Raw genomic sequence first — 14,552 nt, forward strand, 5'->3', positions numbered from 1 at the left:
TGTTCTGTTATTATTGTCCTTTCCACTGAAGGACGTCAAACATGCCTCCTGTTGGATACCACCAGTACAGGAGTGTAGGAAACATAGCAGTACCCACGGCGGGAGGGCAGGAGGTTTAGGTCCAGGAGGAGACCCAGAGGAGGGCAGCCATGCCTCGGGGTGAGGGAGGTGGGCGTGTCCTGCAGAGAGGCCTGTGCGTGCTTTGTACCTGTTGGCCACACTCACTCTGTGTGACAGGTAGGAACAGTGGTGGAAAAAATAGTACTCAAATGTTTTACTTAAGTAAACGTATCAATACTACATTGTAGAAGTGCTCTGTTACAGGTGAAAGTCCAGAATTCAAAATGTACTTGAGTAAAAGTACAAAAGTATTGGTATCAAAATGTACTTGAAAGTACCAAAAGTAGAAAGTACTTATGCAGAATGTCCCATTTCACAAAGTTTTCAAATGTATAAAATGCATAAAAATCTTTTGAAAATGGCTGATCTACAAGCTCGCAATGCGTCGCATCGCGGCGCATTGTGTGCTTGTAGATCGGCTATTTTCAAATGGCCGAAATGTATATAGGGCGGCTGAAGTGGTTTTGTAATTATAATCAAAATCTACAAAGTAAGTAGTAAGTAAAGTTGTCAAATAATTGTAGTGGAGTAAAAATACAATATTTGCCTCTGAGATGTAGTGGAGTACAAGTAAAAGAAAATACTCCAGTAAAATAAAAAAATACCTCAAATTTGTACTTAAGTACAGTACTTGAGTACATGTACTTAGTTACTTTACACCACTGAATTACACACGGTTCGTCTGGTTGACTCACTTCACTACACTAGACTAGACTTATAACTGACTCAGTAACGGCAAATCAACTATTTAACCGGGCTGGACAAGTTGACTGGCTGTCTTCATGTCTACTTTCTTCAGTGAGAGGCTGATAATGACTTGACTAACAGATGGACTGGGATGATGACCAGTCCAGTATTGTGGTTGAATGGCTGTGGTGGTTTATTGACTTGAATGACTGATTGCCTGATTGACTGGGATGACAAGCTAGCTCTGTGAATGACCAATAATGTATTGATTGAATGGTCGGGTGACTTAACGGACTGTCTGACTAATGGTTATTTGACTCAGTCACTGGCTGGTTGGAAAGTCTACTACAGGCTGGCTAACTGACTGTTTGACAGACAGAGTAATGAACCCACCGCTCTGTGAGGTTAAACTGGTATCGATGTCGATGGCCGCGTGTCTTCGTCTGTAAAACGATTGTTGATTTCTCTCTTGATTCCTTTGTGAAGTGGAAGTCAATATCTTCACCGCTTTTCAACATGGCGTCTCTCAAAAAATAGCAAATATTAGTCGGTCTACAAGCTCACGATTGCGTCGCAAAATGTGCCTCGTCGTGAGCTTGTGCGTCAGCGTTTTTCAGTACAGAAATGTCTAAACTTTCGCTTTCAAGAACAAACTCCCTTTTTCAGGAATGCCCTGCTTCACACACACATTAAAACCTGCTAGCTGCCCAGTACAACCACAGTCTTATGCTGGTTGCCGCTGAGCAGCTCCACCGGAGCAGTTGGGTGGTTCAGTGCCTTGCACAAGGGCACTTCTGCAGTGTTGGGGGGTGGGGTAAAGTGGTGGCCATTCACTTCCCCCACCCTGATTTTCTTTCTGCCGGTTCCGGGGAATTGAACCGGGGAAACCTTTCGGTTACAAACTCGCTGCCCCCCCAAACTATGGTTTAAGTCAGTGGTTTTCAACCCTTTTCATATCAAGGTCCATTATTTATTCGGCATTTGAGCCACGGACCCACCATTTGATGAGATTTAGCCTCTTAGACCCCAGACTTAGAATATTTCGTTATTGTTGGATAAAGATTTTGTCCACAATTCCATGCTGTATTGATGTTGGTACCATAGGAGAGATAACAGGCAAACATTGATTAAAATAACAATTATTTAATTGAGTAATGCAGATGTTTAACAATAATGTAACTCTTGAGAGCGTGAAATGAAACCAAATGGACCCATAAGGGTCCATTTGGTTTCATTTTACGATCTCAAGAGTTAAAGATCTATCTAATAAGGGTCCCTTTGGTTACCATCCGTCCATCATTTAGCTGGGGACCAACCTGGAACCCCCTCAAGGACCACTGGTGGTCCCCGGACCACTGGTTGAGAACCACTGGTTTAAGTGGTTAACCTCTGTCCCTCTTGTCCTTTTTTCTCCTCCTCCCTCCCTCCCTCCCCCCATCCCTCCCTCAATCCTCCCAGAATATGACAGTCAGTTAGCCCCAGCTGGAGCCCCCAAGTCAGGAATGGCGTCGTCTTCCTACCCGGACCCCCCCAACCTCAACCACTCGGCGGCGGCGCCGCCGCCGGGTTGCGGGGTCAAGTCCCGCTCCGGCGGCGGGCCCGGCGGCACGGGCCTTGGCGGCACCAGCGGCTCGGCGGCGGCGGGGGGTCTGGAGCGTCCGGCGGTGCTGAAGATCTTCCATTACTTCGAGAGCAACAGTGAGCCGTGCACGTGGGCCAGCAACATACGCCACGGAGACGCCACCGACGTCAGGGTAAAGACACACGCACGCCCATTCAATTTCATTTAGATCAGTGGTTCTCAAACTTTTTCTTGTCAAGGACCCCCCAAATGTATATTATGTATATTTTGTTCCAGGGACCCCCAGAAGCAAAGATTTCAGTTACAATGTTCACTTAAAAATATATATTTAAAGGTTTGCAAAAATTTTCATGATTTTTCAAAAATAGCAGATCTACAAGCTACAATCGATCAATCAATGCGTGCGACGCATTGAGAGCTTGTAGATGGGCTATTTGCGGTTGTTAACTCTTTCACTGCCAGACTTATTTCAGACTGTGTCGTCCATATTGCCAGGAAAAAGGTGCATTTTTCCTCTGTTTGTTTTTTAACATTGAAGTGAATGGAGCAGCAATTTTTTGGATAGCGTTATCTCCTAGTTCCTTTGAGATAAACCAAAAAAATAAATAAAAAAATAATAATTTAATTTTTCAATTTTTTTTTTTCATATTTTCGTCTTTCCGTCATTGGCCATGATAGCCATAGAGCCATCGGACGGGAATTCCCGTTTTTGGCAGTTAACACATTGACTGCCTAGAACGAGTTAACTCGTTTTTACTCGTTTTTAAAATCCATCACTTGATTGCCTAGATCGAGTTAACTAGTTTTTAAGGGAAAAAAAATATTTCAAAAAAAAAAAAAAAAGGTTTTTTTTAATTTTTTATTTGACCCAAAGACCAAGGAGATATGATTAGTCGAAGATCTAGACTCCTATCCACTTCCTTGTTAACTTAAAACTTTTTTTTAAAATTTTGTATCTCAGCTCCCGAGTGCTTTTTTTTTTTCAATGAAAAATCTCTGGCAATAAACTGCAAAAAATCTGAAATAACTCAGGCAATCAATGTGTTAAAGAGTTAATATAAGATTAGAGCATTTGAAGTGGTCAAACTAGAAATATGTTTAGAAGCAGCATCCATAAAATCTTAATAGTCTCGCAAAGGTTAAAGCCTCGAGTTTGTTTTTTACTGAACCATCATGATTTTACAATACATATTGTTTAGGAAACAGAATCAGAATCAGAATCAGAATCAGTTTTATTGTCACATCACAGGTTTACAAGGTAAAAAAGTGGGTGAAATTCTTTTTTGTACATCGTTCCCATCGCAACGTTAGTTTCCATAGAAAGAAGAGGGGGGGGGGGAGAAGAAGAGGGTGGGGGGCAGGTGGGAAGGAGATCAAAAACAAGAGAGCAACAGAAGGCCAGACAAGTTATCTACATATTTACAAATTACCTGAGATAATAAATAAAACTAAAAAAAAAAAAACTAAACTAAGGTGCCTGAGCATAGCAGCAATGTATTGTACTGTGCATGTTATACTTATACTGTGCATGATAGACAAGGACGTTAAGGTGCTTAAGGAGCACAATAAAAAGACCCAAAAAAAAGTCAGTGCGTTATACAAGGGATTAAGGTGCAAAAGGTCAGTGCGTGTCCACCTAGAGTGGACTGACCCTAGTATAATCCGCATGTAGCTCCATGAGGGAGTGCAACAAAAAGTCATTTGTACCTGGTGTAGTCCACAGGTGTGTCCGAGGGGGGGGCTAAAGTCCAAGTCATTGTCCCTGGTATAATCCACAGGTGTGTTCAGGAAGAGCCAGAAAAGTCTGCGCCGCCTGCTGTCAGGCTGCTGAACTCATCCAGGCTTATGCCCCATTCAGCATTCTGACAGCGGCTGGATTGAAACTACACCAAAATCTGGTGGTGGAACTCTTGATACTGCGGTAGAGCCCCTTGCCCGGTCGCGGTCGTTGTAGGGGGTTGAACAGTCTATGACTTGGGTGGTGCTTGTCCTTGATGATGCGCTTGGCTTTGACCACGCACCGCTTTTTGTACAGTTCCTGGAGCGCTGGGAGCTCGATTCCCATTATCCGCTCTGCCGATCGCACTACTCGTTGTAGGCTGACCTTTTCTCGGGCAGTGCAGTTCCCGTACCAGGCCGTGACACAGCCTGTTAGGATGCCTTCGACAGAACTGTTGTAGTACAGCCTGAGGATGCGACGTCCTACTCCGAGCTTCTTCAGGCGGCGGAGCCAGTACAGTCGCTGCTGAGCCTTTTTCCTCACGTGTGTGGAGTGCGTCTCCCATTTGAGGTCCTCCTCGATGTGTACTCCGAGGAACTTGAACTCGCTGACCCTTTCCACTGCAGCACCGTCGATGAGGATGGGCGCATGGTCTCTCCGCGGCCTCCTGAAGTCCACGATCAGTTCTTTGGTCTTGTCGACGTTAAGAGAGAGGTTGTTCTCACGGCACCAGTGTGCCAGTGATTTGATCTCCTCTCTGTAGTCAGACTCGTCGTTGTTGACGATTCGGCCTATCACTGTCGTGTCGTCCGCGTACTTTATGATGGTGTTGGAGACATGTGTGGCTATGCAGTCATACGTGTACAGGGAGTAGAGGAGAGGGCTCAGCACGCATCCCTGGGGTGCTCCGGTGTTGAGGGTCAGGGGGTCGGATGTGATGCTGCCCATTCTCACCACCTGATGTCGGTTGGACAAGAAGTCCTGTATCCAGTCGCACATGCTTGGGTGTAGCCCTAGGTGTCTGAGCTTTTTGTCAAGTATTGCTGGGACAATGGTGTTGAATGCTGAGCTGTAGTCCACGAACAGCATACGTACATATTTGTCCTTCAGCAGCTTGTTGTCCATGTGCGAGAGGACGGTGTGGAGAGCCATGGCAATAGCGTCGTCGGTGGATCTGTTTTTGCGGTATGCATACTGCCACGGATCCAGCGAGGCAGGTAGCGTGGAGCTGATGTATTCCCTCACCAGTTTCTCGAAACACTTGCTGACGATCGGGGTGAGAGCAACAGGTCTCCAGTCGTTCAGGCATGTCACTTTGGCCTTTTTGGGAATGGGCACAATGGTTGACATTTTGAACCCTGCAGGGACCACAGCCAGGGAGAGGGAGAGGTTAAAGATGTCAGCGAAGACACCCGCCAGCTGGTCTGCACATGTCTTAAGGACCCGGCCTGGAATCCCATCAGGTCCGGCTGCCTTGTGGATGTTGACCCGTGTGAAGGCTGTACGCACTTCTCTCTCCGAGATGGTTAGAGGAGGGTTCTCCTCTGCTGGTGCTGCTGATGGCCCCGCTTGGCTGCCGCGGTTGGAGCTGATCTCAAACCGGCCGTAGAAAGTGTTCAGTTCGTTGGGGAGGGAGGCAGGCGGGTTCACCTCGCTTCTGGTTCTTGTTTTGCAGTCTGTCAAGGTGTGTACTGCCTGCCATGTGCTCCTGATGTCGCCACTGCTGAGTTTGTCTTGCATCTTTTTTGTGTAGGCCTTTTTCGCCTTCCTGATGGCGCTGTTTAGGGCCGCGCGCGTCGTGTTGCGCGTTTCCACGTCGCCAGATTTGAAACCAGCGTCCCGTTCATGCAGATGTGCACGTACTCCGCTGTCCATCCATGGTTTCTGATTGGGATAGATCCGAACTGTCTTTTTTGGGACTATGTCATCTATGCACTTGCTGATAAAGCCAGTGACTGAGTCTGAGAGTTCGTTGATGTTATTCCCAGCGGCGTTCTTAAACATCCCCCAGTCAGTCTGGTAGAAGCAGGATTGTAGCATAGCGTCTGTGTCCTCAGACCAGATTCGGATTTCCTTCTCAACGACCGGCTCCCTTTTTAGCCTCTGTTTGTAGGCAGGTAGCAGCTGGATGGCGTCGTGGTCAGAGCTTCCTAGCGGTGGGCGGCGGAGAGCTTTGTATCCATCCTTGAAGGGCGTGTAGCAGTGGTCAAGAATATTGTCACCACGGGTACTGCAGGCGACATGCTGGTGGAATTTGGGAAAGACCTTTTTTAAGTCTGTCCGGTTGAAGTCGCCTAGGCAGATGACTGCGCAGTCCGGGTGGCGATTTTCTTGTGCACTGATCGCCTGGTGTAATTCCCTCATAGCTGTGTCCTTATTAGCTCCAGGATGAATGTAAACAACGGCTACAATCACGATGCTGAAGTCGCGTGGTAGGTAGAAAGGACGGCAGGCTATGATTAAAAGTTCAAGGTCTGGTGAGCAGTGACTGTCTAGGATTTTAACATCTTTGCACCAGTTGTTGTTGATCAAGGCACAAACTCCCCCCCCACGTTGCTTACCGCTCAGTACAGGGTCTCTGTCTTTCCTATACGCGGTGAAGCCAGGAGGAGTGATAGAAGAATCAGATGCTAACTCCGTTAGCCACGTCTCTGTTAGCACAACAACACAGGTCCTCCTCGTCTCTGCGTTGTATTTAACGCGCGCCAGTAAGTCGAAACGGCACTAGTGTGGCGGCTCCTTTCACAAATTGAACAGTAGGACTAGGCTGCTCGTGCGTGCACACACACACACACACACACACACACACACACACGTGCACACACACACACACACACACACACACACACACACACACACTCTCTCAAATGCCAAGAACAAGGTGACATTTCTCTGAAATGAAGGTGACGTGAGCTCTCTCCGTCCCTCTCTCTCTTACTCCTTTTATTCTCTCTTTCTCTCTCTCTCCCCCCGACTCTCTCTCTCTCTCCAGGGTGTTATCCAGAAGATAGCAGAGATCCACAAGTTGCGCTGTGTGTCCTCACTGGGCCTCCGTCTGGCTCACCTGCGCTCCGAGGCGCTCCATTGGCTGCATCCCGATCTGGGCGTGTCTCACGTCAGGGAGAAGTATGAGAAACAGCACCCCCAGGAGGAGTGGAGGTACAACTATGAGTTTGATTTTAAAAAAGGACAATGGGCATGCCACAAATGCAAAAATGTTAACCATTTTGGTTGCAGCAACATGATTTTTTTGGGACCAATTTTCACCAAATTAGGTATACTGTACATTTTCTCAGGAGTCATGTGGTAATGAGCGTTAAACAGCTTTTTACGGCAGTATTACGGCATCTAAAACAGTGTTTGTCCTTATGCATGTACGTTTGTATGTACGTATGTCCCCCAAATGTTTGTCTGTCCTTGGGACCGTCCATCCGCCTGTCCGTCCACGGCTAATCATACAAACCATTACACCGATCAGTGCCAGATTGATTATGCACACTGACATCTCAGAGGGGTGTGAATATTTTACACATTTTGTGCATAATCGATAATCGATCCACCAAACTGTGGATTGATTTGAAGACCCTTGGGCAAGACTAATGTCATCATTATGACATCAATAGAGAGCCATGTTGAACTTATTAGGCAAGATTTAGGTAGGAGATATGCGCCTTCTCTTTTTCTTTTCTTTTTTCCTTTTTTCTTTTTTTACTGCGTGGCTTTGTAGAAGGCTAGCAGTCTATAAGAGGGTCTGTCTATCTGTCTGTCCGGGGCTAATCTCAGAAACAACTGCACCAATCAACACCAACACCATTTTCCACGCTTTATATTTTAAAAAATATTTTACTTACATTCTATGATCAAAGTCAAAGAGCCAGACTCTGAGGCTGAGACCTTGCTAGAATATGGAAACATACGATCAACTTTTTGTGTTTTTTCGTAAATGAATGCCCTACTTGATCACAAAAGTATTAAAAATAGCAGATATGCAAGCTCGAAACGTGTCGCGAAGCCACGCGTTTTGAACTTGTCGATCTGCTTGCTTTTGCTATTTTTGAATTTGAAATCCTGAAAAATAACAGTTTTGGACATATGATGTTTCCACCCGACAGAGACAATGATATGTCATATAGACGACTGACGTCACAGACTGGCCCACATGAAGTCTGAGATCAACATGAGAGCCATGCCCGTTATTTATTTGTTATTTTGAGACCCTGGCAGCCAGGATTCAGTCCTTAATTTAATCAACAAAGTAGTAGTAGCCGGCTGTTAATTAAATGTTTTGCAGGAAGTCTGTTCTAGCCTTCTTTGCAGTGTGACATCCTCCTCCTAGTGGGTAAAAAAAAATGAAAAGGACAAGATTTTTGGCTGCCGTGGTGTCTCAGCCATTTAGCTGGCTCACCACGTAGTCACATGACATGATGCCTCCTTTGGGTGTTAGGGTTTGGGTTTTGAAAGTGCGTCGCATGTCACCCCCCCCCCCCCCCCCCCAGTGGTAGAAAGTAACTTTTACTCAAGTACTGTACTTAAGTCAAATGTACGTTACTGGAGTATTTCAAATTGTCTATACTTTTACTTCTACTCCACTACATCTCAGAGGCGAATATTGTACTTTTACTCCACTACAATTATTTGTTAATTTTAGTTACTAGTTACTTTGCAGATATAAATTATTACATTATAAAACATACATTAACCACTTAAGCCCTATTTTATACCTTGGCTATTTGAAAATAGCCGATCTACAAGCTCACAACGCGTCACATCGCGGCGCGTTGTGAGCTTGTAGAGCTGCTATTTTTAAATATTTTAGCACTTTTACTTTTGGTACTTTAAGTACATTTTGATACCAATACTTTTGTACTTTTACTCAAGTACATTTTTTATTCTGGACTTTTACTTGTAACACAGAACTTCTACATTGCAATATTGATACTTTTACTTAAGTAGAACATTCAAGTACTTTTTCCACCCCCCCCCCTCCCCCGCCTCTCTGCGTTCTATCTGTCCTCTCTCTCTCTCTCTCCTCTAGTATCGTGTAATGAAGCAGAAAACACCTCGGAACATAAATAGCCTGTAAAGTGAACAGTCAGTGTGTTTGGCCAGCAGATACACTGCAAACCCACTGGAGTCACACTGCTCTAGCTGCTCTCTGCTGCTGCTGCCAGTGTTGCCAGATTTGGCGAGAGGAATAAGCAGCCAGGTGTATGAAAACGAGCCCAAAAAGAAGCGACTATAGGCCACATGAGCACCTTAAAACATATTATGCATCGGCTATTTTAAAAAAAAACATCTTGGGAAAAAAATTAGTATTTTTTTATATTTTTTATTTTATATTTTAACACCACAAATCCTGCACAACATATTTTCAGATGGGGGTTCCGTGGACCAATACATATTAATTTGGGGGGTCCTTGACATGAACCGCTGGTTTAAACTAGGAGGGCAAGGAGGGCAAGCCCAAAATAAGCAACTGCACTCTAGAAACAAGCCCCAGAAAACGCCAACCCGCAACGACCAATATTTACAAGCGACATAACGGAAAAACAAGCCCAAAGTCGCTTGTAATAAGCAGACTTGGCAACACTGGCTGTTGCTGCTGCTGCCAGGCTATTGTTAGAACAACGTCACAGCACTGGAGATGGAACACACACTCACTCTCTCTCTCTCTCTCTCTCTCTCTCTCTCTCTCTCTCTCTCTCTCTCTCTCTCTGTTCTCTGTCCTTTTCTCTCTCTCACTCCATCTCCGTCTCTTGTTTTCTTTTTCCCTCTCATATTATCTGGCGTGTGCTTTTTTTTGCCGTCAAATTTCCGTCCATCTTTTTCTCATCATTCTGTCTCATCTCCACCCCCCCTCTCTCCCTCTCTCTCGTTCTCAGTGAATCTTCATGGTTCATTCATTATGGGTTTATGATTTATTCATAAAGTCCTTGTCCTCGCTTGGTTTCCTTTGTTAACCTGACTGCAGAGTGGTTGGTGGTATCACACCGCATTTACACACACTAAATTAAACACACTGGACCCGGTACTGTGAATAATCAAGGGACGCTGTTTTGTTTTGATCAAAGTTATAACAGTTACACTGTTATAGCCCTGAGTGTCGACTTAACCACAGCAAAAATAGAAGATCTAATGTACTAAGCTGTGTGTAGATCTGGAAAGACTGGTATGAGTGCCGGTTTTCTGGTGTGTAGAGCGGCGATCCCCAGACCGCCTTGCACCAACAAGGATTAAAACTGGATTAAATCAAGGTTAATAAACTAATCCATTTGCACAAAACTTTAAACCTAGTTTAACCCATTAAGACCTGGAACGTGTCTGTGTCACTTTTTGATTTGATCTAAAAAGCATTATTTTACACTTTGGCTATTCAAAAATAGCAGATATACAAGCTCGTAGCGCTGCACCGAGTGCCGCGCTACGAGCTTGTAGATCTGCTATTTTTGAAAAATTATGAAAATGTGTGCAAATCTTTGAATATATATTGTTTTAAAGCGATCATTTTTAACTCAAATCTTTGCTTCTGGGGGTCCCTGGAACAAAATATTTTGAGATGGGGGTCGGCAGCCAAATAAATATAATTTTGGGGGTCCTTGACATGAAAAAGTTTGAGCACCACTGACATAGAAACATACGTTTTTTTAGAAAACTGTTGGGATTTAGAAGACATTTGTAGAATCTGCTTCTGGTGGGTTAAGAATAATGAGGTTTACATTTAAGCCATCCTTAATTCTTGGTTTTAGTTTTCGCATTGAACCTGGATCAATCTGAATCCTGACGCTCCACAACTTTAAACTCTGTAAACTCAGTTAGGGATTAACTGCTGAGGTGATTTACGTCTTGAAAATGGTTGCATGTTTTATGATGGACTGAAGGAAATTTCCTCAGTGGAAAATAAGGAACAACCCCGTTGAATTTTATGATGATGAAGAATCTTTGACGGCGGTACTGATTCAAGCTACTTTTGACATACTGTAAGTGGATGACCAGTTGTCTCTCAAATGGGAAGAAAAAAGTTATGCGAGTGGCTCAAGAGAGTAACTTTGTTGCTTTTTATCTACTGTGTGTGTGTGTGTGTGTGTGTGTGTGTGTGTGTGTGTGTGTGTGTGTGTGTGTGCGTGTGCGTGTTAATTAAACCATCCTTTCTGTTCATCTGTGTGTCTCAGATATGAGTTGCGGATACGTTACCTTCCTAAAGGGTACCTCAGTCATTTCTCTGAAGACAAGCCTTCCCTCAACTACCTCTACCACCAGGTAGGTACTGTAGGACACTGTTCAACACTGCCCTCACTGCTCTGCTCAACACCGCACAGCATTGTATGGTTCTGCACCGCACGCTGTGCTGTACAGCTCACTGTAGAGCAGTGTTGATTTCGTCGACTAAAACTATGACGAAAATTGTTCGTCGACTACCTTTTTTCACTGACGAAAACTAAATAAAAACAAAATAAAAGCTAAGCTATGATGACTAAAACTAAGACTAAATTTCGTCAACAAATAAAAACTAGACTAAAATGTTAGGGAGGGATCTAGTGGAGAAGAGATCCAGTAGAACTAAAAGACCAGTCATTTTATGTTTGGTTGCGCTCGGGTGTTGCGCTCTGAAAATAGCCGATCTACAAGCTCACAACGCGTCGTAGCGCGACGCGTTGTGAGCTTGTAGATCGGCTATTTTCATGGCGCATGCAACCAAGTGTAAAATCAGCCATTACGACGCCATCAAGGCACCGCCAAAATACATTTTAGTCGACTAAATCAACTGTGGATTTGGTCGACTAAAATCGTATGATATTTAGTCGACTAAAACTAGACAAAAACTAAAACATTTCAGATGACTAAAATATGACTACAACTAAATGGAATTGTATTCAAGAGACTATGACTAAAACTAAATCAAAATTTGCTGTCAAAATCAACACTACGGCACGGCATGCACACTGCACTGTACTCAGTGGTGGACAAAGTACCCCCACCCCAGTACCTGAGACAAAGTATAGATACTCCTGGTCAAATATCACTCAACTGCAAGTGAAAGTTTCTCTGTCAAATTTGTACCCGAGTGAAAGTACTGGAGTACTTGCTTTTAAAAACACTTAAGTATTCAAAAGTGCAAATTAAAAGAAGAATAGTGGTGAGTTCAAACCACATACCAGGTACTTTTCCCCTTCCTGGAGTCAAAAGTACAATATTTGTCTTTGAAATGTTGTGGAGTGAAAGTCATGAGTATCCAATAATACAAATACTCAAGTAAAGTACAGATGCTAAAAAAAAGTAAAGTACTCAAAGTATTTAATGTCCACCACTGACTATACTCATTCAACATAAGTAAGCAAGTATAAGTATTCATTCTAGGCCATAGCAATGTGTTGAAGTGTCCCTGAGCAAGACACTTAACCGCCTAACTGCTCCCTGAGCGCCGTCCTAATGGCTGTTCACTGCTCCTAGTAGTTATAGGACGGGTAAAATGCAGAGGCCAAATTTAGCATATATGTGCAAATTATACAGTGACAAAAAAAACACCCCCAAGGAGTGGAGACCAAATTATTATTATGTACAGTGTGTCTGCGTGTACAGTATGTACGGTATGTGTGTGTACAGTATGTATATCGTTACTGTCGGGCAGAAACTACGTATCTCCATATTTTCACTTTTTATGTTTTTTTTGTAAATTAATGCTCCACTTCTTCAGTGTAACACAAAAAAAGTTATAAAAATAGCAGATCTACAAGCTCACAACGCCTCGCATCACGAGGCGTTGTGAGCTTGTACATGGGATATTTTCACTATTTTAAGTAGTTTTTGAAATAATAATCAAAAAGGGATGGTTTTGGACTTGATAAGATTTCCACCCGACAGCGAAGACATGTATGTACTGTATACTGTGTGTACAGGAGGTATATTCGGTACATGTTTGTTTTCTCAGGTAAAGAGTGACTACATGCAACACATAGCAGACCAGGTGGATCAAGATGTAGCTTTGAAACTGGGCTGTTTGGAGATCAGGTGGGGGCGCACACACACACACACACACACACACACACACACACACACACACACACACACACACACACACACACACACACACACACACACACACACACACACACACACACACACACACACACACACACACACACACACACACACACACACACACACACACACGTTATGTTCATACATTCATACAAAAATCTTCCTCACATATCCTGTGAGTTTTACAGATGAATATAGTTCATGAAATGTGAGTTAATTGACATAACCATGCTCACTTAGGAGTGTTGCTATTATAGAGCATTTTAATTTACTACTGCTTCAAACTTTAGTAGGTTATACCTACAAGATCTATCATTTCTTAACCCAGAAAAAAGAGGATGTTAGAACGGCTTGTCTGTCTTTTTCTCCGCCTGTCTTTGTCTCTTTGCTTGTCTGTCATCCAGGAGGTTCTTCAGAGAGATGCCCGGGAACGCTTTGGATAAGAAGTCCAACTATGAACTTTTAGAGTAAGAGTAACACTATTAACCCATTAAGACCTGAGAAGATTCTAGAAATGTCTTCTAAATCCTAACAGTTTTTTGAAAAAAATCTAAAAAAAATATTTTCGAGATTTTTCAAAAATAGCAGATATACAAGCTCGTAGCGCGGCACTCGGTGCCGCGCTATGAGCTTGTATATCTGCTATTTTTGAATAGCCTAAATAAATCTAAAAGTGACACAGATGCGTTCCAGGTATCAATGGGTTAATATAACATCATATACCGTACATAAACCTTATTGATACGTTCCTGTGAATACGTCAAATTGAATGATTATGCGAATTTGGTCATTGTGATTATAGTTGTGAGTCATAGATGTGTTCTTCTTTTAGGAAGGACGTCGGTTTGAGAAGGTTCTTCCCCAAGGGTCTCCTGGACTCGCTCAAGGTGAGGAATTAACACTGGTTACTGGCGACCTCTTGTCAATGCACCAGCGACACCTACTGGTTGGATTCGCCTACACAGGTCCTGGCTCTTCAGCCTTCCTGGTTCCTCTGCATGCGTTACCTTCTCCTAGTTCAACTCCTCACCGTTATCATGTGAAAAGAAGCAGCTGGTGACTCCATGCTATTATCTAGAGGAGACGTGGTTGTCTCCACCCTTCCCAAGACCAACAGTAGGGTTTGGCAGTGACAGGGACTAATACATGTGGGGGACTGGCATAACGACTAAATTGGGGAGAACATTTCGAACTTCAGTGGTGGAAAAAGTACTCACATTTTTTACTTAAGTAAAAGTATCAAAACTGCAATATAGAAATACTCTGTTACAAATAAAAGTCCGGAATTCAAAATGTACTTGAGTAAAAGTACAAAAGTATTGGCATCAAAATGTACTTAAAGTACCAAAAGTAAAAGTTCTCATAATGCAGAATGTCCCATTTCAAGTTTTCAAATGTATACAAATC

At 43.6% G+C, this 14,552-nt stretch overlaps 1 protein-coding gene across 8 annotated transcripts in view; it reads left to right on the top strand.

The window, feature by feature from the left end:
- Positions 1-14,552, top strand: part of LOC308084155 (focal adhesion kinase 1-like) — a 146,803-nt gene that overhangs the window by 35,033 nt on the left and 97,218 nt on the right. For 4 of the 8 annotated variants that reach the window (XR_013933049.1, XM_080426679.1, XM_080426683.1 and 1 more), the window contains exons 1-7: positions 110-237; positions 2,266-2,561; positions 7,102-7,268; positions 11,279-11,366; positions 13,036-13,115; positions 13,550-13,612; positions 13,978-14,032. Coding sequence is in view for 7 of the 8 variants with exons in the window: in XM_080426679.1 (XP_080282805.1) it covers positions 150-237; positions 2,266-2,561; positions 7,102-7,268; positions 11,279-11,366; positions 13,036-13,115; positions 13,550-13,612; positions 13,978-14,032 (837 nt within the window). In the remaining variant the exon portion in view is untranslated. Of the gene's footprint in view, positions 1-109; positions 238-2,265; positions 2,562-7,101; positions 7,269-11,278; positions 11,367-13,035; positions 13,116-13,549; positions 13,613-13,977; positions 14,033-14,552 lie in introns of those variants that run through there. The other 4 variants (XM_080426684.1, XM_080426685.1, XM_080426682.1 and 1 more) reach the window with 1 other exon arrangement.

Source organism: Gymnoscopelus braueri, assembly GCF_963280865.1.
Source record: "Gymnoscopelus braueri genome assembly, chromosome: 4".
In the NCBI taxonomy this organism is placed as follows: Eukaryota; Metazoa; Chordata; class Actinopteri; order Myctophiformes; family Myctophidae; genus Gymnoscopelus; species Gymnoscopelus braueri.